Source organism: Hyperolius riggenbachi, chromosome 2 (assembly GCF_040937935.1).
Source record: "Hyperolius riggenbachi isolate aHypRig1 chromosome 2, aHypRig1.pri, whole genome shotgun sequence".
Taxonomy (NCBI): Eukaryota; Metazoa; Chordata; class Amphibia; order Anura; family Hyperoliidae; genus Hyperolius; species Hyperolius riggenbachi.
This window is the reverse complement of record NC_090647.1, coordinates 272,784,999-272,805,568: the sequence shown is the minus strand read 5'-3', so window position 1 is coordinate 272,805,568 and position 20,570 is coordinate 272,784,999. Positions and strand designations below refer to the sequence as shown.

The 20,570-nt window shown below is 42.9% G+C and overlaps 1 protein-coding gene across 4 annotated transcripts in view; it reads right to left on the bottom strand.

The window, feature by feature from the left end:
- The window catches only part of LOC137546350 (ras GTPase-activating protein 4-like), a 200,002-nt gene that overhangs the window by 15,388 nt on the left and 164,044 nt on the right, over positions 1-20,570 (bottom strand). For 3 of the 4 annotated variants that reach the window (XM_068268685.1, XM_068268684.1, XM_068268686.1), the window contains 6 exons: positions 16,644-16,756; positions 13,425-13,617; positions 11,687-11,824; positions 7,214-7,358; positions 5,034-5,203; positions 918-1,055 (listed from right to left, as the gene is read on the bottom strand). In XM_068268685.1, coding sequence (XP_068124786.1) covers positions 918-1,055; positions 5,034-5,203; positions 7,214-7,358; positions 11,687-11,824; positions 13,425-13,617; positions 16,644-16,756 — 897 coding nt within the window. The remainder of the gene's footprint in view (positions 1-917; positions 1,056-5,033; positions 5,204-7,213; positions 7,359-11,686; positions 11,825-13,424; positions 13,618-16,643; positions 16,757-20,570) is intronic. The other variant, XM_068268688.1, reaches the window with a different exon arrangement.

Below are 20,570 nucleotides of genomic sequence, written 5' to 3'. Positions count from 1 at the left end.
CAAAGAAAGACCATAAGAAGCAATTTGAGCACATAATGTAATATTTTAAATTATATTTTTGAATTATTGTTGTGACTTAGATGAAGATCAAATCACATTTTATGATCAATTTGTGCAGAAATCCATATAATTCCAAATGGTTCACATACTTTTTCTTGCTATTGTAATTTAAACATGTTTATTTCAGTAACATAGTTTTCACACCTTCTCTATGGATTTCCTTTTTTGATGTGGCAAATGACTATTAAAAAACCTTTTCTGTTGTATATATTATACAGTTTTTCATGCCTACAATGAGTTCTTAAGGTGGACCCAAATTAAAAATACAAGATTTCAGAAATAAAATCTATTTTCTAACTTATAATGATAAATAGCAGCCTTTTTCAGCTGCATGATGACAAATATAAAATATTTTACATTTATTGGAGGAACCCCTCCCTTCCTTTCATATTGCCGGGACAGAATCCGGCAGACTGGTGGAGGAGATTAAAAAAACAAAACACAGGCTGCTACTGATGATGTCACAGGGGAGGTGATCTCAGCTTGTGTGAGATTTCACATAGACAAGGCCCCTGTGAGGGAGGGTGACTGATGACAAACACACCCATGATCTAAAACCTCCTATTAAGCTCAGAAGTAATTGCTGCCACCTGTATAACCCTAGTTATGAAAAGAGAAGGGTGAAAAGCATGCACTGAAATGCTCATAGGCTTGAAGGAGTGTTTATTTATCTTTGTATGTGTCAGAGTGGTGCAACTAAATATTTTGAATTAAAAAAATGTTTGGTTTTCTTCTATTGTACGTTTCCCAAGCTTTATGTTCTACCAGCTATCCCATGTTTATAAAAGTGAGTTCTTCCGTGCAAAATAGTTGGGAAAAATATATTCTTCTCCTATTAAAATGGATGTTAACAGTACCTTACACTGTAAATATAATGCTTCCAGGCCGCCACTTTCATCCGTGTAAATTATTTGCATTACATTGGAATTCCCAAAACTCTTCTCTTCTACTTTCTCCAAGGCCCGAATTCTTGACAGTGGTATGAAGGAGCTTTTCTGCAAGAAAGTAAAATGATGTTTATTGTTTATCATGCAGTGCAGGCCCGTTTCTAGGGCTGTGCGGCCCGTGCGGGCACCCTGGGTGCTGAAGGAGTGTGGGCGCTGTAATGGAGGGGGGAGTCAGCCGCGGGGAGGGCAGCCCGACCTCTCCCTCCCTTCTTCTCCGCGGGCCGCTCTCCGTGCTACCCCCTCCGAGTGTGAATGCAGGGAAGCGCTGTGTACAGAGTGCAACTCACCTCCCTGGTTCTAATCGCCGCCGGTCTCCTCTTCTCTTCATAGCCGCTGATACACACACTGCTTCCTGTTTAGCCGGAAGCAGCGTGTGTATCAGCGGCTGTGAGGAGAAGACAGAAGAGGAGACCGGCGGCGAATGGAATCAGGGAGGTGAGTTGCGCTCTGTACACAGCGCTTCCCTGCAGTCACGCTCGGAGAGGGGAGCACGGAGGGCGGCCCGCGGAGAGGAAGGGAGGGAGAGGTCGGGCTGCCCTCCCCGCGGCTGACTCCCCTTTCCATACTGGGGGCACCTACTTAATCTAACCACACTGGGGGGCACCTACCTAATCTAACCACACTGGGGGGCACCTACCTAATCTAACCTATACTGGAGGGCCCCCTACCTATCTAACCTGTATTGGGGGCACCTACCTACCTAGCCTATACTGGTGGCAACTATACTGGCTACCTATATTGGAGGCACCTACCTAACTAACCTATACTGGGGGCACCTACCTATCTAACCTATGCTTGGGGCAACTATTCTGACTCCCTATATTAGAGGCACCCACCTAGCTAACCTGTACTGGGGGCACCTACCTACCTATCTAACCTATACCGGGGGCACCTTCCTATCTAACCTATACTGGGGGCAACAATATCGGCTACCTATACTGGAGGCACCTACCTGGATAACCTATACTGGGTAATCTATGCCTGGCTACCTATACTATGCCTGGCTACCTATACTGGGAGGGACCTATAGCTGGCAACTTATACTGAGTGCAACTAGACCTGGCTAACCTATACTGCGGGCATGTATACCTGGCTCCGCGGGGGGGGGGGGGGCAATTTTAACACCCTCGCCGTGGGTGCATTTTAGCCTAGAAACTGCCCTGATGCAGTGCAATATATGTAGCCAATGGTTGACTTCAGGTAAGTCTTTGCTGAGAGATTTGGGGTTGCTAAAGAAAACTTACTCTATTTGGTGTCATTAACATGTGTTTCATCTCCTTTTTTAAGGAACTAGCTACCTTCACTTTATCTCCAAAACAAATTAGAAAATAATGGCCATAAAAAAAAAGGTGGGGCGAGCGCCAAGACTGACACTACAGAGGTGGCGTAAACAATATCAGATTACATCTCTGCTGAGAACTAATTTAACATCTAGTGCTGCAATTTAGCAAACAGGTAAACAATCAATATCAGAGAAATAACAATTATTCATTTCAGGCGTGTAGCAATAGCAGCTGCTATGGGGCCCTACAGAGGGCTGCAGAGGGGGCCCAGGTGGTACTTGATGTATTCACTATAAATTTTCTTGTGTTCCTCCACCCTCTATCAGCGTTCATGGATGATATGTAGAGTAGATCGCATGTAAATTGCCAATTAAATCACATCCATAGGGTAGGGCCAGGTGCCATAGCTAAAGAGTGCCTACATCTGAGGGCTCCATAAAGGTTTTGCTATAATCGCTAGCTACGCCACCGATTCACTAGATCTATTACTGCTTGATGGTCTTAAAACGAGTTACAGTCTTGCATGCTATGCAGTAAAAACATATTCCCCTACTCATTATTGCCCACATAGTTATCCTATCTGCTTTTGTCAAAAAGTAATGTCATCTGTATAAAAATCCATGAGAAAAGTAAACTCTTTTCTACTGGTTCAAGAAGGAATAATGCTGCACTTATCACCTCGTTTTCTGCTCATCCATTTCGACAGTGTTTTTTAAAGCGTTAAAAAGGAAAAATACAACAAATTCTAGTTTCAGCTAGTACTCGCTGTAAGAATGAGGACACAAATCAAATACTAAAATCAATGATTAGAGATGTCGCGCCCCTCCTGAAGCTGCTAATACTGATCAAGGTGATCCCAATACCCAAAAAATTCCTTATAGCATGTATAATCAGATAGCGCTACTTAATGACCTGAAGAACAAATAATCTTAAAAACACTTGTCGTTGTTTTGATTATAGTAATAAAATTGAAAATTTATTAAAACTAAAAATATTATATAAGTATGACAAGTCAATAGAGATCCTAATCCATATAATTATAGACTTCAATCACTCTCCCAATGAGGCTATAGCAAAATAATAAAGTGCTTTTAGTGCTTCTTAGTGATTCAGCCTGCAATCCAATCTGCTGCTAAAATCAAATAGGAGATCTCAGGTGATAATGATGCAATTGCCCACTCATTGATAAATTTTCATTTGGGCAGCTTGAAAAGTTCCCCTTGAAAAGATCCTGAATAGATCACAGCAGATGCAATGGGGTCCTCTTCACTAAGCTTAGCATAATGATGATTCCTTAACACACTACGACACTCTTGTTTGTATAAAGCGTACTCACGCTCTCCACATAGCCAAGGCAGAGTCCATGCGGTGTACCAGGAACTTCTACTGGAGCCGCTCAACCTCAATGGCCCCGGCCGGCGGCACAAAGAGAGAGACTGACCTGCTACTAGATGTCCGTGGCAAGGTCGGGCAGAGTACCCGGCTCCAGGAAAGATTGCGGAAGCGCTGTGCGGAGATGAATCAGCCTGCACCGCTGCGTGATGGTTCAAAGCAGCCGCCCTCTTCCGGACTGTGTGACGTCACACGTTGTGCCTGATGCTGACGTTTCGGAAGGAACGCCTCCCTTTCTCAAAGCGGGCAAGGTTGCCCGCTTTGAGAAAGGGAGGCGTTCCTTCCGAAACGTCAGCAGTTTCGGAAGAGCGGCTATGTGGAGAGCGTGAGTACGCTTTATACAAACAAGAGTGTCGTAGTGTGTTAAGGAATCATCATTATGCTAAGCTTAGTGAAGAGGACCCCATTGCATCTGCTGTGATCTATTCAGGATCTTTTCAAGGGGAACTTTTCAAGCTGCCCAAATGAAAATTTATCAATGAGTGGGCAATTGCATCATTATCACCTGAGATCTCCTATTTGATTTTAGCAGCAGATTGGATTGCAGGCTGAATCACTAAGAAGCACTAAAAGCACTTTATTATTTTGCTATAGCCTCATTGGGAGAGTGATTGAAGTCTATAATTATATGGATTAGGATCTCTATTGACTTGTCATACTTATATAATATTTTTAGTTTTAATAAATTTTCAATTTTATTACTATAATCAAAACAACGACAAGTGTTTTTAAGATTATTTGTTCTTCAGGTCATTAAGTAGCGCTATCTGATTATACATGCTATAACAAATCAAATACTGCTGCTAAGGTCAATGTACAGCGTAATACTGAAGGCCACAGCAGCAATTTCACAGGACTGTTGGCCTCATTTCTCCCTGACTGATATTCTACAGAGTCCCTGAGGTGAAAACTTACTGCTGAAACCAAGTGTGTCACAAGCCCTGGACACTTTCATAACAAAGATATATAGGTTAATTGCCAACTATTTACAACTGAGAAACGTACTGCTCACACAGCTATAAACTGTCACACAAATGTAACCGAGGCAATAAAAACTATGGGTTATATTTATAGTACGGATACATTTCTGTGGCTGTAGTCTACATATCTGGCACACAAGCTTACAAATGTAATCAGGGGGAGCTGCAGGAGTAAAATTGCTGAATCTAATGGTGCCCTGGTATTTGTTGGTAGCAGCACACGTTAATTTTCTGTTATAAATATACACAATAACTGCCAAACATATTCTTCATCAGTCAGTGGAAACTCTTACAGCATGAAGGTAGGATTCACAATGTAGAACACAGCAAATGCAAATGAAAGCAAACGCTACAGTTTCCAATAATTATACCTTGGAGCACTGAGTCTTGGCAAAACTTATGGCATCAACAGTTAGTGACAGGAAAAGCTTTTTGAAAGAGGAACTAAGCAGGTATCCTTTGCACTTAGTTTTGTAGACCATCAGCTGACCTTCTTTGACAGTGAGGCTCTGTAGGTTCAGTGATTGCTGTAGATCTAGTTCTGTAAGAGTTAAAGCATTATAAGTAATGGAATTGCTGGAGCAACTAAAGAGTCCTTTGTGCATTAACCTTTAAAGCAACACTGAAGCGAAAAAAAATAGGACATTAGTAGCATAGTGCTCTCTGACTAAATTAGTCGCAGAGCTCACAGAAGCTCTTTTACATAGATAACAAGTGAAGTTTCTTACCTCTACAGAACTGGAAACAATATAAGACTCATATCTGTGCTACTAATGTTCTATTTCTTAGCTGTTCTACACATACAAATCATTATGTCATAAGTTTATTTTCACTTCAGATTCCCTTTAATTTTTAGGTGTCGTAATAAGTAAAATGTAACATAGTTCTTTAGATTTATTCACAGCACAGCAAAATGAAATAGTTCTATACATACTTTACGCTTTTGCCCACCAAAACAGTCATCCTGAAAAGCTGGATGGAAACTGAAATAAATGGTGCTGTCATATGCGAGTAGTTGTAGAGACAGCTGGCCTCTGGATTGCCCACTGGGCCACACATGAGGGATAAGCATGACTTTGCCTACTGTGTTAAACGTAGCGCTGCAGACAGGGTCTTCATCTGAACTAGCCCTTCACTTGTTGCCCTGGATAGTAATACATTTCCTGTATATTTAAATCCTGAGGTATTGCTCATAATGCTTATAACTTATGTACAATCCTTTCTTTTTGCTCCTGTTACCAACTCAGTAGCACTCGGACAGTGGCCTGTTGCACAATTACAACTTTATAGTTTCAGAATCATGTTGCACATAGCTGTTTCAGACTTAATACAAATTTCTATTTCATTACAACATGTTTTTTTTATCCCTTATTTAAGTTGCAGCAGGATGAGCATAACTACCATTATTTGTATGTATGTTTAAAGTGGTCTGAAACTCAGCATTTCTTCTTTGCTCCAAAAGATTTTTTACAGCCTTAAACCTACTACTACAAAAAAATTGTAGCAGAACAGCATTCAAACAGTTTGCACTTTGTTCTTCAGTGGAAAGCTCCTTGCTTCAGTGGAAAGCTTCTGGCTGCATACGAAAGCAGTGATAAAATTATCTTTTGTTTACTAAATGTATTTGACAAAGAAATGTAAACATAAGCAAAGTGCTGAAACTGAGCTCCCTTTGCTTCTAGTATGAGTGCAGTTGAGAGGGGATCTCTAGATAGATTTTAATATATAAATATAGCAGCTATGCAATAAAATGCAATGGCAGCTTTCAGAGCAGATAAACTGATCTTTGGGACCTTCTAATTTGTATACACACAATATCGGTTGTGTGCAATAGCAAATATGGTAACTGTATGGGTGATAAAAATAGGAAAACACCTTTTTATTGAATGCTATGTCAGAGTTGTATCCTACTTTAAGCAGCCACAGTGGTCTGGTAGTAGGCTGTAGCTCTCTTGTGCCTATATCCTCCCAGCATGTTTTAACTTGAAGGTTAAGTATCAGATGCTTTTATTTCTGTCAGTATTCCAGCCTGCTAGGAGCATGTGTTTTGAATGCAGAGAGGGTTAATGATTGTTTGCATACAACATGGAATGGACACAGGTGGTGGCTTTCTCCACAGCCTGTCATTAAGCTATAAAAGATCAATAAGCATTTTTTTTTCATTATTACAGAGTGATATAAATTCCTTCCATGTTAAGAAGGCAGTGCTGTATTCTATCATAATATTATATCAAAATAAAATGCAAAAGCTACCTATGAAGGACATTGAAGAGCACACAGTTAGTTACCAGTTTATTAACAACTAGTGGACCTAAGCCCGTTTAAAAACGGGGCCTAGGTCTCTTTCACCACTGCATGTAAGCGCGCGCACCTGTTCACCGCGCGCACCCGTCCGCCCGCACACTCTGGCCCCATCCTCCTCCTGTGTCAATGGCTACACGTGCAGTAGCCAGAACACATGGGACACAGGGACAGGAGGATGACGCAGGAATAGTTAGGGTTTTATTATATAGGTGGTCCCCACAGTAGTGTTAAACACTGTCAGTGTTACCTTCCTTCTCCTGAATGTCTATGAGTTTGAGGATGAATTCCTTCAGTTGTGAGACTCCTTGCTGGATGGTTGGCTGTAGTGGAGCCATCCAAGATTCTTTGGCTCTGCTGGCCGGAGCGTCCATGTTGCCAACATTCTGTATTGCCTAAAACAGATTAAAGCGTCCATTGTGAAATTATATCTCTCCAAACATATTTAAAATTGAACTATATACAAAATACACTATTTTTATTTCTCATAAAAGACAGTACACTATTTTATTTACTGAAATTATTAATGACTCGGTTTGGTCACTGACAGAATGTAGAAGTCCCTCACTGAATCTACACTGTCTGACTTTGAACCTGTTGCACTGACTTACAGTTTTTAATTTATCATTTATGCTTGTGCAACTTGATGGAAATATTCTCAGGAGTAGTGGTGTAGCTAGAGATCATTGGGCCCCATAGCATACCCATGAAATTGTAGCTACCAGCACTGCTGCACTGTGATCCAGGGAACTTGTGATTTTTATACAGATGACATCGCTTTGTGACAAAAGCAGATAGGATAACTATGTGGGCAATAATGAGTAAGGGAATATGTTTTTACTGCATAGCATGCCAGACTGTAACTCGTTTTAAGACCATCATGCAGTAATAGATCTAGTGAATCAGTAGCATAGCTAGAGATTATGGGGCCCCATAGCAAAACTTTAATGGGATCCTCATATGTAAGCACTCTTAAGCAATGTCACCTTCCCCTACCCTATGGATAAGAGTTAATTGGGCAATTACATTCTCATGCGATCAACACTGCACATAGGTCATGGGCACTGAGTCAAATTCAGAGGCTAAAAAAACACAAGAACGTTAATGGTGAATACATTAAAGAGAAACCGTAACCAAGAATTGAACTTCATCCTAATCAGTAGCTGATTTCCCATGAGAAATCTTTTCCTTTTTACCAACGGATCATCAGGGGGCTCTGTATGGCTGATATTGTGGTGAAACCCCTCCCATGGTGTGATGTCAGGACCATGTCACACTGTGGGAGTCTTGTTGCATTGTGGGAAATAACAACTGTTTACAGCTGTTTCCAAATGCCAAAAGGGCAAGCAGCATCTCCTTCCACTGACATCACCTGCCAGCAGTAAAAATGTCACTATGTGATAAATGTCTGAATGTAAATCAGGGAGAGGAAAGATTTTACAGTGAGCAAACACTGACTAAATCATTTATACATAATTATTGTAAAAATGAAGCACTTTTATTACATTATTTTCACTGTAGTTCCTCTTTAAGTACCACCTTGGCCCCTATTCTCCATGGCCCCATAGCAGTTGCTATGGCTATTGCTATGCCCCTGTTCAGGAGGAATAATTCACAAGTGTGCACCAAGTACATTGGCAGCTGCACCTCTGCTCTATTCAATTTTAAAGGCTAGGCTCACACACCAATAGGAGCAGGCCTCTTTTGGCCTGTCAAGAAACTACATCTATTTATGGTCCTCATTTTTTTTAGGCCAAGAAAGACCTGTAAAATTCCCATTCCACTGTGAGAAACTATTTGCCTGATGCACAAGCATCATTGCTGGGTCCCCGGTTCGAATCCCAGCCAGGGCACCATCTGCAAAGAGTTTGTATGTTCTCTCCATGTCTGCGTGGGTTTCCTCCGGGCACTCCGGTTTCCTCCCACATTCCAAAAACATACAGATAAGTTAATTGGCTTCTCCTAAAAATTGGCCCTAGACTACAGTACTTACACTACATAATATAGACATATTGCAATGGTAGGGATTAGATTGTGAGCTCCTTTGAGGGACAGTTAGTGACAAGACAATATATATATATATACACTGTACAGCGCTGCGTAATATGTCGGCGCTATATAAATACTAAATAATAATAATAAAAAAAAAAAATAATGTACATGTGTTTACCATTCTTTTGGGAATTTGCCCCATTGAGAGCTATGTGAAGCACCTCCTTATGGTGGCTGCCTCTAAATTGTCATGCATGCCATTTTAATTTATGTTGTTGCTTAAAATATTCTGTTGAATCAAGACTCTAATACATAGTGTGATTTTTGTTTTGGTCATTGTCGGGGAACCACAGTAGCCTGTGTGACAAAGATGAGACCAGGAGCCAAATGATGTAGTATCGTAAGATAAAATTAGCTCAATATTACAAGAGTAGTTATGCTCACAAAGGTTGGTTGCAGAACTTGCAACCACTGTATATCGCCTATGGGGAAATAACCATCCCCACTCGGTACTCCAGGTCCTGCCAAAGCCAGGTGGTCACTCTCATGGGAACCTAGCTGTGGATGGCACCACACTAGTGGGAAGGACACCTCCAAAGGAGGTGTAGTGGGTGATGAAGAAGGGTGGAGGCACCCAAAAATAAATATCTCTCAGAGTATACATTATAAAGACATACATAAATACATGAGGTATCTTACCTCTTCAGATGGACCAACGCAGAAAAACAAGGGTTTAGATCAGATTGCAAACTGAACTCCTTAACTGATTAAAGTTTCAGGACGTAGATTCTACGTCCTAATTAGCCCCCCTGTGTGTTTCAGGACGAAGAATATACGTCCTGCATTAATTGCTGCTGTCTGCTGCCGCCGCGCGTGCATGTGCATGCGCGTGCAAGTGAGCGTGCATGCAAGTGAGCGCGTGTGCACGTGACTGTGCACGCTCGTGCACAGTCACGTGAATGGTCAAGTGAATGATTGTTGCTGTTAGCTAGCAACAATCATTCAATAAAGTTAGAAAAAAAAAGTTGTAAAAATGAAAAAAAAATGTAAGTGACATAGTCCCAATAAAATAAAAAAATTTTTTTAATTCCCCATTCATTTTTAACCCAAACCTAACCTATTAATCCATTATTAACCCCTACAATACCTAAACCTGTTTATAAACGTTTAATGACTGCCGCCAGTAGCGATCGGATGCAATCGCTAGGACGAAAGTTTCAGGCCCCAATGCTCTACAGATGTAACGCTCTGCCATTGCCTAGTGATGCATCTGTACAGCTCTATGCCCCCTGAACTGTCACCTTAGCTAACGCATTTGATCGCCACAGACGCGCAGACTGGGGATAACTGTCCGCCACATGCTCAGCTAGAAGTAAAACATGGCATATGGGGTATCCTTTTAATCTGGAAGGGCCAAATAATTTATTTGTAAATGTTTTATAACTGTGGGACGTGTGATGTGAAAATTAGGAAGGGTGAAAAATCAGAAAATGTTTGTTTTCTGCATTTACGCCTAATTTTTCCCTGCATTTACGCCTAACGGACTATAAAACAAAATAGTTTTGGGTGAAAAATATTACCCAAAAAAGCCTAGATTGTACTGAAAAAAACAAGACATGCATCACTAAGATCGCATAGATAATTAAAAAGTTACTGCTGTATCAAAACAACACAGCTTAAGTGTCAAAAATGTCAGGAACTTTGAGGTGTAAAAAACGTGGAACGAGAACCAGTTAAGGCAATTTACTGACCTGAGGAAGCGGGCAGAGTTCCGAGGAACGTGTTGTCTTTTGTATTTGCCCTTGAATAAACCTTACCTGATCTAAACCTTTATTTTTCTGGTTGATCTGGAGAGGTAAGGCCCGGTTCACACTTGCGGTTCTCTGCCAAACGGACCGGATGACCTGACCGGATCCGGACCGGATCCGGATCCGATCCGGATCTGGTCAGTTTGCATCAGGTGTTCATCAGGATGCGATCCGGATCCGTTTGGCAAAAGATAGTAGAAATAAAATAAAAATGTTGGGGTCTGGGAGGTCAGCAGAAGGTGGACCTGTGGAATCAGGCCCTCCGCTGTTTAGCACTCACCTCCACCACGACATACTGCCAACATCTCCAGCACGTTTAAAGTCACTGCTGCTCCACTCCAAAATGCTTGCCCATGTGTCCCTATCCAAAATCGCCGCTACAATACGCATAGGAAGTGGGGTAGAACATCCGGATTTTTTAGCCAGTGTGTTGTGCGCTCTCCGGTTCTCATTGGTTTGTATTGGCCGGATGGTGCAGTCCGGCTCCGCTCCGGATACGTCTGCCGGAGGAGCCGGACCAAAAAATAGCGCATGTTGGGTCTTACGCCGGAGTCCGGATCCGGTCCGGATCCGGTCCGGACGAAACGGACGCATGTGAACGGACGCATAGACTTTCATTGCTATGCCGTGCGTCCGTTCCGTCCGTTCCGCATGCGGTCCGGCTCCGGAACGGCGATTCCGGACGGCGACCGCTAATGTGAACCGGGCCTAAGACACATCTAGAATTTATTTATGTCTTCATAATGTATACTCTGAGACATAATTATTTTTGGGAGCCTCCCCCTTTCTTCATCAACTTCTTTTTCATGGAGGGGTACCAGCAAAAAAATCACGTTTCACAGTAAGACTTTTAGGATTCAATATATGCAGTTGTTAGCATTTATGATCAGTTGTGCTACCCAAAAGTACATACGTCCCATTACCTTTGCTAAGAGCAGCAACGTCCGGCTCGTCCGAGCATCTGCATGCTTTTCTCGGAGATGGAAGAGTTTAGGGGACATGATTGCTGGGGAGAAAAACCGAAGACACAGGAAACTTGTAACGGCGATAAACTTCACGTTCTGAAAAACAAGTACAGATAGTTAAAGGGCATCGCATCTCCAGTCACAAAAATGAGACTGTACAGACTTGAAGTCATGACACACCAGGAAGAAGCTTAAAATATTTGTGATGCAAGGCATCATATGTTATAAGCAGCAACTATAGCATTATCAGATTCCTAAACAATAGGCATGTAAACAACTGGGAAGAGGGGACACTGAGCTAAGCTACTGCAACACATTAATGTGTCATGTGACATAGGCCCATAGGGTGAGAACCACTGGCCTATTATTATATGTGTTCTAACCACTCTACTACTGCCAGCATAACTACCTCTCAAATTATTACCTTTTTTTTTATTATTACAGTGTCATTTATTATATGGTAATTATTTATTATCTTCTTTGTTTATTGTTAAACAAAGTACTAATAAATCTTGATTTTCTGAGGGACTGTTAGACCTCGTTCAGATCATTCAGCACAGATGGCTGTGCAATCAGAATGCAACGCGCAAGATCGCACGCCATCTGCGCTACTATGCGCTGCGCTGCAGATCCCATTCACTACTGTGACAGGGATCTACGCTGCAATTCCCGAAAATGCATGCAGCAGTGCGATAGCGCATTGCATATGATGGGAACGGTAGAAGGGCTGTCTATGCCCTTCTACCGTTCTTGCGTGTCGTACACTATACGCACTGCCAAAATGCGCAGGGCAGCGCGTATAGTCTGAATGAGCCCTAAAGCATCCAAAAAACAAAAGCCACGAATGGTACACTTGGCAGGAAAACCTGGCAGAAGCATGCACAATGGCATTCAGGAACTGACTTAAAATGGAAAAATATGTTTCAGTTGTACTTTACATAATTTATTTGTCTACCTATCTTGTCTATCTATCTATCTATCTATCTATCTATCCGTTCTATCTTTCTATCTCGCTCTGTATTTGCCTTTTAGCCCTGACTTCTAGTTGTACGGTATATGTACTACCTAGCCTTCCATCCTTCCCCAGGAATATTAATCTGAGACGGGTAGCCCTCCCAATTGCTTGTAACGGTAGTCTACACGTGACTTATTTTCATATGCTACTTAGGGGCTGAAGTACAACGTAGCGATAAAATTGCCATGGGCCAATGTCACAGCTGCTTTGTGCATCAGACCCTTAATCACTTCCGCCCCCATATATTCTAATTAGCTTGATGAACAGTACTAGTATAAGCATGTGGGGGTCCCCTCCTACCAATCTGAAAATTATAAAAAAAAACACCACCAAGTCAAGTCCACATGCACTCAAAGATTGCCAACTGGAAAATACACTTTTTTGTGGTGTACATTGTAAAGCACCAATAGATGCCCGTAGTTTATTTATAGCTCACCTGCATTGCACTCACTGCAGCATATCACAAGATAAAACATCAGGCTGTTTATAAAAGGCCATTTCTTTGTTACCCCTATTTCCTCAACAGCAATCGCGAGCCTCTAGATACCAGACCTAGCAAATATAAGAGGATTTCTTCTTGTACAAGTCAGCAACGCAACACAGTATTATGTTTCCCATTCAGTTTAAACAAAAGTATTTTGTTCGAATGAATAAATGCTTTCAAAAAAGTAATATACAAACCGCATGTTTGTTCTCTGGGAAGCACTCTTCTACCCGCTTGTAGAGTTGGCGGAATGTAGCCCGTATGGTAGCAGGGCAGACTTTAACTGACTTAGCTATTGCAATCAGAAGGTCAGTCAGATAAGACTGGAGATACTGAGCGCTCTGCAGGATAATTTCACTCTCAGTTTGGATGCGGTGTAATCCTGAGCACCTGTAAAGTGAAACAGAATAAAAAATATTCACTTAATTCATGGAATTTCATGCAGCAATTACTTTTACTAGATCCTTTTCCATAATACTTGTGGTTTCATGTATACTTTATGTACACTATACTGTATAAACACAAGCATACAAATATGAACACCTTTGTGGGACCCTTACAGCTCAAATGGAACGAGGAGCCTGCCGATTTGAGTTTGCAGTCTAATTAGGTTCAGGAGCGGAGGTAGATGGAGTGACTTTGTAGTGTTATGTTGGGGAAGGGGGATTCTTGGAGATACATCTTAACCGGTAGCGATACCAGAAATGTATACTGAACCTCCTGTTTTTTGACAGCAGCATTCAAATGACAGTGAAATATCACTAATGTAACTCACTCACACACTGATGCTGTTTAATAATAAGCAAAAAGAAATGTTAGCTTTTGTTTTTTGAATATTACAAGTCTTTTTCAACCAAACTATGTAATACAGTATTAAAAACCCAAAAGCTAACAAATGAACATACCTAAAAAATCTTTCATACTTATTTATCAGAATCAGAATCAGAATCACGTTTATTTCGCCAAGTACAACGGGGGTTGTACCCGGAATTATTTTTGGCACAGACAGGGTCGGAGATGGTACAAACACGTGCATGCAGTCCAACATATACAGTCAGGTACAGTAGTACAAGTAGCATATACATATATACACAGCACTTATATATACAGCACACTAGCTATACTGACGGACGCGTGGGGAAGTCTGGAGAGCTGTGTGAGGGGAGCAGCCGGTGGCCATCTGCCGGTGGCGCTCGCTCAGCTCCGCAGCAGCTCCAGACGCCCCGCCGTGAGTCCTGGAGAAAAAGTGGACAGCGAAAGGAGCGAAAGAGAGAAAAGTGGATAGCGAAATAGAGAAAAGAGAAGGAATAGCTAAAAAGACTGAGGAGGAAAGAGAGAAGAGAAGGAGCCAGGGCAAGAGGAGAGAGGCAGAGGCAGAGTCCCCCCCGGGCTGCAGGATAAAAAAGAGGCACCCCAGGGACTGACAAAGCAGTCCGAAACAGAGTCTGTCCCCATGGAAAAGTCGCCAGGTGCCTGGAGCAGGCACATCGCTGGTCCTTCCGGCTGAGTGGTGGGCGATACGAGCTTCGGCAGTGGAGGATGACTCTGATGAAGGCTGGGGGCTGCGTCTGGAAAGGACCCCCCTACCACGTGGGAGACCCGGAAGGTAAGGCCTCCTGCACACAAGGGGTGGCGGTGGCTCGAACAGCTGATCAGCTGTCGGCCCTCAGGCGGTTTGTGCGGCCAGGCGCACCGCTGGGGGCCTGCACGGAGGCCTGCATGACATTTGTCCCCTGAGTGTGCGGAGTATGGTGGCCTCTCCCTAGGAGCCAAACCTGGTCGTCGGGCCTCAAATGCTGCGTGGGGGTCGGTGGCTCCGGCGCGGATGGTGTCCTGATGGTCCTGGGGCAGCGGCGGCAGATCAGCGGAGCTCCGTGCAGCTAAGTTCCATGCTGCACGTGGGCTCCCGAACAGCTGATCCTGCCTGCAGAGCGGATGGTGTCCTGATGGTCCGGGGGCAGCGGCGGCAGGTCAGCGGAGCTCCGTGCAGCTAGGATCCCTGCTGCACGTGGGCTCCTAAACAGCTGATCCCGCCTGCAGAGCGGATGGTGTCCCGATGGTCCGGGGGCAGCGGCGGCAGGTCAGCGGAGCTCCGTGCAGCTAAGATCCATGCTGCACGTGGGCTCCTAAACAGCTGATCCTGCCTGCAGAGCGGATGATGTCCTGATGGTCCGGGGGCAGCGGCGGCAGGTCAGCGGAGCTCCGTGCAGCTAGGATCCATGCTGCATGTGGGCTCCCGAATAGCTGATCCTGCCTGCAGAGCGGATGGTGTCCCGATGGTCCGGGGGCAGCGGCGGCAGGTCAGCGGAGCTCCGTGCAGCTAGGATCCATGCTGCATGTGGGCTCCCGAACAGCTGATCCTGCCTGCAGAGCGGATGGTGTCCCGATGGTCCGGGGGCAGCGGCGGCAGGTCAGCGGAGTTCCGTGCAGCTAGGTTCCATGCTGCACGTGGGCTCCCAAACAGCTGATCCCCTCCAAGCAGCTCACCGCTTCCTTGCCTTCCACCCGCGGTCCGTGGCTGTTTGCGGGGCCAGACTGGATTCCACCGATGCCCTCCGCCTCTTACCCCAGCACAAGACGAGGCAAGAGGTGAGTGGAGGGAGGGACCTCCTCAAAAGGAAGAAAAAGGCCGGAGCCCTGTGGCCGAGGCGTCCGAGTCCGGCGCCATCTAGATCTCATTTATATGGTGATGAACTCTGGGAGTCACATAACCCAATATGAGTGGGCTACTTTGAGCCCCACACCAGCCTGGTTTTCACTTGTCCAGTGTTATGTCTGATTGTGCTGCCCGGAAGCTTCCTTCCACACTGAGTATCATGCATGCTCAGTGGGAAGTAAAGTATGATGCCCCCGAAATATCACCACTTCCACACCACCTCCAATCCCCAAATTTTCAGGCTAGCAAGGGGACCCCCCCCCCCCAACTACCTCTGTTCCAAATTGCAGCCCCCGAGCCCCACTGGTTCCCGAGATAGGTTTCTGTAATCATCTCGACAACCAGCAGGGCTTGGAGGCTGCAATTTGGCACAGAGGTAGTTCCGGAGGTCCCCTCACTACCCTGAAAATTTGGGGAGTGTAGGTTGTATGTAAGCAATGATATTTGATGTAACTGCCAGCAGCAAAATTAAGCAGGGAATGTGGCAGCACAGGCTCCTACTGCGCAAATCTAGAGGCAGCGCAATCAGACACATAACCGGCATCCTCCAGGCCATATCTCCCATACATAGTGAACAAGGGTAGGAAGGTAGAGTGTGCTCACCAAAAGCACTATCTATGTGGAGACTGTGCAAATATCCTGCCTGACAAATGTAAACCCTCCACAATCAGTGCAACTGAATGTCTTCATTTAAACATATTACATAGCCAAGTAAATAATTAACACGTGTAAACTTCATGAAGTATGTAGCTACACTTACCCAGCCTCTTTAATCTCAACTTTACTAGGATCAAGTTCAATATATTTTTTCTCCTCAAAGATGCGATTTATTGTTGGTCCAACAACACTGTGAAGATACTGAGTTCCTGCTACCTAGAATATAAACATTGTTTACACCACATTAAAGACAGATTAAAATAGAAGTTTTTTTTTGTTTTTTTTATTTATGGAGTGACTGGGTTTGATTTTCTACAAGGTCTTTACCAAACATGATTGAAAAATAAATTGAAAGAACAAAGCTTAGTGAGTTCAATAGTAGTTAACACAGTCTATCAATTTATAATAGTGGAATATCATTTCTATAGCGGGTCTCAAGTTTTCTTTACCATTAACAAAAATTATAACATTAAGCAACCCAACTCTTGGTGGCCATGCTATGATTCATATCACATGGATTCTTTCTCCTTACTTATTTTTTACCTTATTTATAAAATAAATGTTGCACTTTCCAAGCAAAGAATCTCTCAAAATAAGTTGTTTCTGATCAACCTAACCTTACTTTACTTGCCATATCTTTTGTACTTTTTGCTAACTACCGTAGGTGCCTAAAATGTTAAATAAACAAGATTAAATACAGATAAGCATCCCTACTCAAGTAACTTTTCTCCTGAGTTTTCTCCCAAAGACATTATCAACAAGTAACTTTTTGGCAAAAATGTTAAATATATAAAAAAAAGTGGAAAAAAAGTAATAACAATCTTGTGTTAAGTATTTCCTTGTTTGCTACAGGTATTTTGTATTAAGGTGTGAAAACACCTGTGAGAAAACAAAGTAGAAAACGTTACTGAATAGTGGCCAAGGTGAGATAATTGAGAAAAGTATTGTGAATCAACCTGTATATTTCTATTTCAATACTTTAGTTAAAGGATCAATAATTAAAAAAAAGCATTGACCAGTATTATAACATGAGTACAGACATGTATCACAAGACAATGTAAGCTATGTGTGATATACAGCATATCAAGGTGGTCGTTGTTGAAAAATCACCAGATAAATATAGGATATACAGTACTTAACATTAGTAGTACCACAAACAGTATTAGAAAAAAACTAAGTTGTATTCTCAGTGTAGGTGGAACACCTTGGAATGTGCAACAAATAGATACCAACCATTACCTGAAAATAAGCCTCTTAAGGGCAAGGACATCAAGTCCAATTGGCTTTGCAGACGTAGCCAATCGGCCCAACTACTGAAGGAGGAGTATGGGGGGTTGGATAATTCCATTATAGGTCAAATTTTAGCCTTCCCACAAGAGGGTATTGTAAAATTCTGGACATGGAACAGCAGGGGCTCCACCAGGAAGTTTGCTTATAGAGGCTTCCATGACATGCTTTTAGTCAACCTCAATTTAGCGGATTCATAGCACGGAGCACCTGTTTGCTAGGTTGCCACTATACTCCTTTTAGCTGCTGCTTTTAGCTCCTCAATTAGTTTCAGCACAGCCAAGCTGCAGCTTCACATCTTCCCAGAGGCCAGGAAAAATAGCAGGTCAAATGTTGTTTACTCAAAACATAGAGTTAACTTTGAGTGGAGTTCCTGATCACAATCAACCACATTCTTACCTCGTTTATATTACTGAGAAAGTATATGTAATATAAGCTTTGTTGAAGTATTTCCCAGTAACAAAACACAAATCAGGATATGCCTCTATTCCTGAGAACCTCTGCTTATTATGCAGGAAATTCAGCCCTAATGACAAATTACTCTTAGCTATAGTCATAAGGCCAAGTTCAGGCAGGTTCTCTGTCACAAATGTGTACACATAGCTACAGAGTGTAAACCTGAGCATGAATGTCCACGTTTATTATAATAGCTTCTTTTTTCATTTTAATTAACAGAGGAAAAAAAACCCATAATTCTATTATGCTTGACTCTAATGAAGAAAAACTGTGGGAGTAATGAGATTTGGAGCAGCTGCATCCCAATAACTGTTGTAGGCACATTAGTGCTGCATAAAGGCATTAGGTGTACAGAAAGAAAAACAAACCAGGACATGGATGGCTGAACTAAACCTGATGTGTAGGGATGATCAATGAGATGCAAATATTTCCGGGTTCATGCAGGATTCTGTGAAATGTGTATGTAAATATATGCAGCTTGAAAATGATCCAAATAGTTTAAACCTTGGTGGGACTAGATTGGTCCATTTTCAAGCTGCTTACATTTGCATATACAATTTACATGATCCTGCATGAAATATTTGCATCTCATTGATCATCCCTACTGATGTAGCCTTACTGGTCTTAAAAGCACTTTGCTTTAGTAATTCAGAAGACCCCCTGCATAATCTTACCTCAATTTTTGCAACAGTCTCCTTTCCTCAAAGCAATCGTGAATGCTGCTACTCAAATTATCCATCTTTCCCATAATTCCAAATGTTGTCCCCCTTTGCTAATCCCTTCACTGGTCTGCAATCACCCTGTCCCACTTAGATTTCTGATTTCATACATAAATACATGCTATGGTACCCTCTCTGCTACGCATCTGACCTTTTACTGTCTTCCACACTCAGAGGTGAAAAAGTGATTAAGGAAACTTGAATTTATGGTTGTTTAAGTGCCTGTTCAGTCACAACAGTTTTTCTAAAACTGACTAGGCATACAGCTATACAATTCCTGGTAAAGAGCCTATACACTGGTCACTATTTTGCAGCACCAACTGTTGTTGTTGAACGTTGCAAACTTATTAGACAGACTCAGGCTGTGCCTTCCCTCCTTCCAAGTTGAACAGTGGAAATGATGCAATCCAGGATTGAGCAGCAGCCACACACAAAGTCTAAAATATGACAGTAGCTTCTGGCAGGGGCATAACTATGTCTCAAGGGCCCTCCAGCAAGACTTTTAGGGGGCCTACTTCCTACATTCAGAACACCCTGTGCCTATGCAGCGAGGAAGGGTATGGACTTCTTCCTTCCCCAGGGACCCCCTCCTTGCTCAGCCAGCTGTGTCAGACCCACAGATCAGCACAGTGGAAGTAACGGCAGGGGCTTACTTCTTCCACTGTTGGGTCTCTCTGGTGCTCTTGCTGCAGACACTAGGCATTTTCTGGTCTCTTCCTTCCTATGGACAGTGGAAGAGGTAAGCCCCTACCGTGCTGCTCTGTGGGGCTGACACAGCCAGCAGAGCATGGGAGGGGGGACTTGGTGAAGGAGGAGGAAGGAAGTAGTCCAGGCCCCACCTCCTACACACAGTGTAAACCACCTAATAGCAGAACATTTTGAAAAACACTCCACTGTTCTCCAACCTTAGTAAATCAATACCATAGCTAATTCCATGCAGTATTCCAAAACTACTTTTCAACAGCCCAAACTCTGAAATTCTCATTCTTGTCCTATAAGATGTGTTACTAGTGAACATGCTCAAATGGTTCCTTTCAACCTGCTTCCTCCATATTGCTTTCTTTTCTGCTTTAAACTGGACATACACTAGTTGATCAGAGAAACTGTTGATATCTCCTTGATATTAACCATCTCCCTGATCCACCATGTCACATCACTCGATAATAATTAGATTCCAGCAGAAATCTGCTTTATCATTCTATATTGCTGATAGCTTTGTACTGCTTGGCTTGATGTAGTACTGTACAGATTATTACAAACTGCTCATTCCTACTGCCCCTAAACCCCACCTTCAGTGGTCTTACCCACTTGGTCACAAAGCAATAAAAACTGTAGATAGGAACGACACATGGCACACAACAAATCAGCTTCCGGCAGATGGGTTGATTAAGAAACCAACGCAATTGCGGGTATGTCGGACGTCGCTAAATATCCAGATCTTTAGGCAATATTAACCTCTTGAGGACCATGGTGTTAAACCACCCTAGTGACCGGACTAATTTCTGCTTAATTGGCCACTGCAACTTTAAGGCCAAGCTGCAGGGCCGTACAACTCTGCACACAAGTGA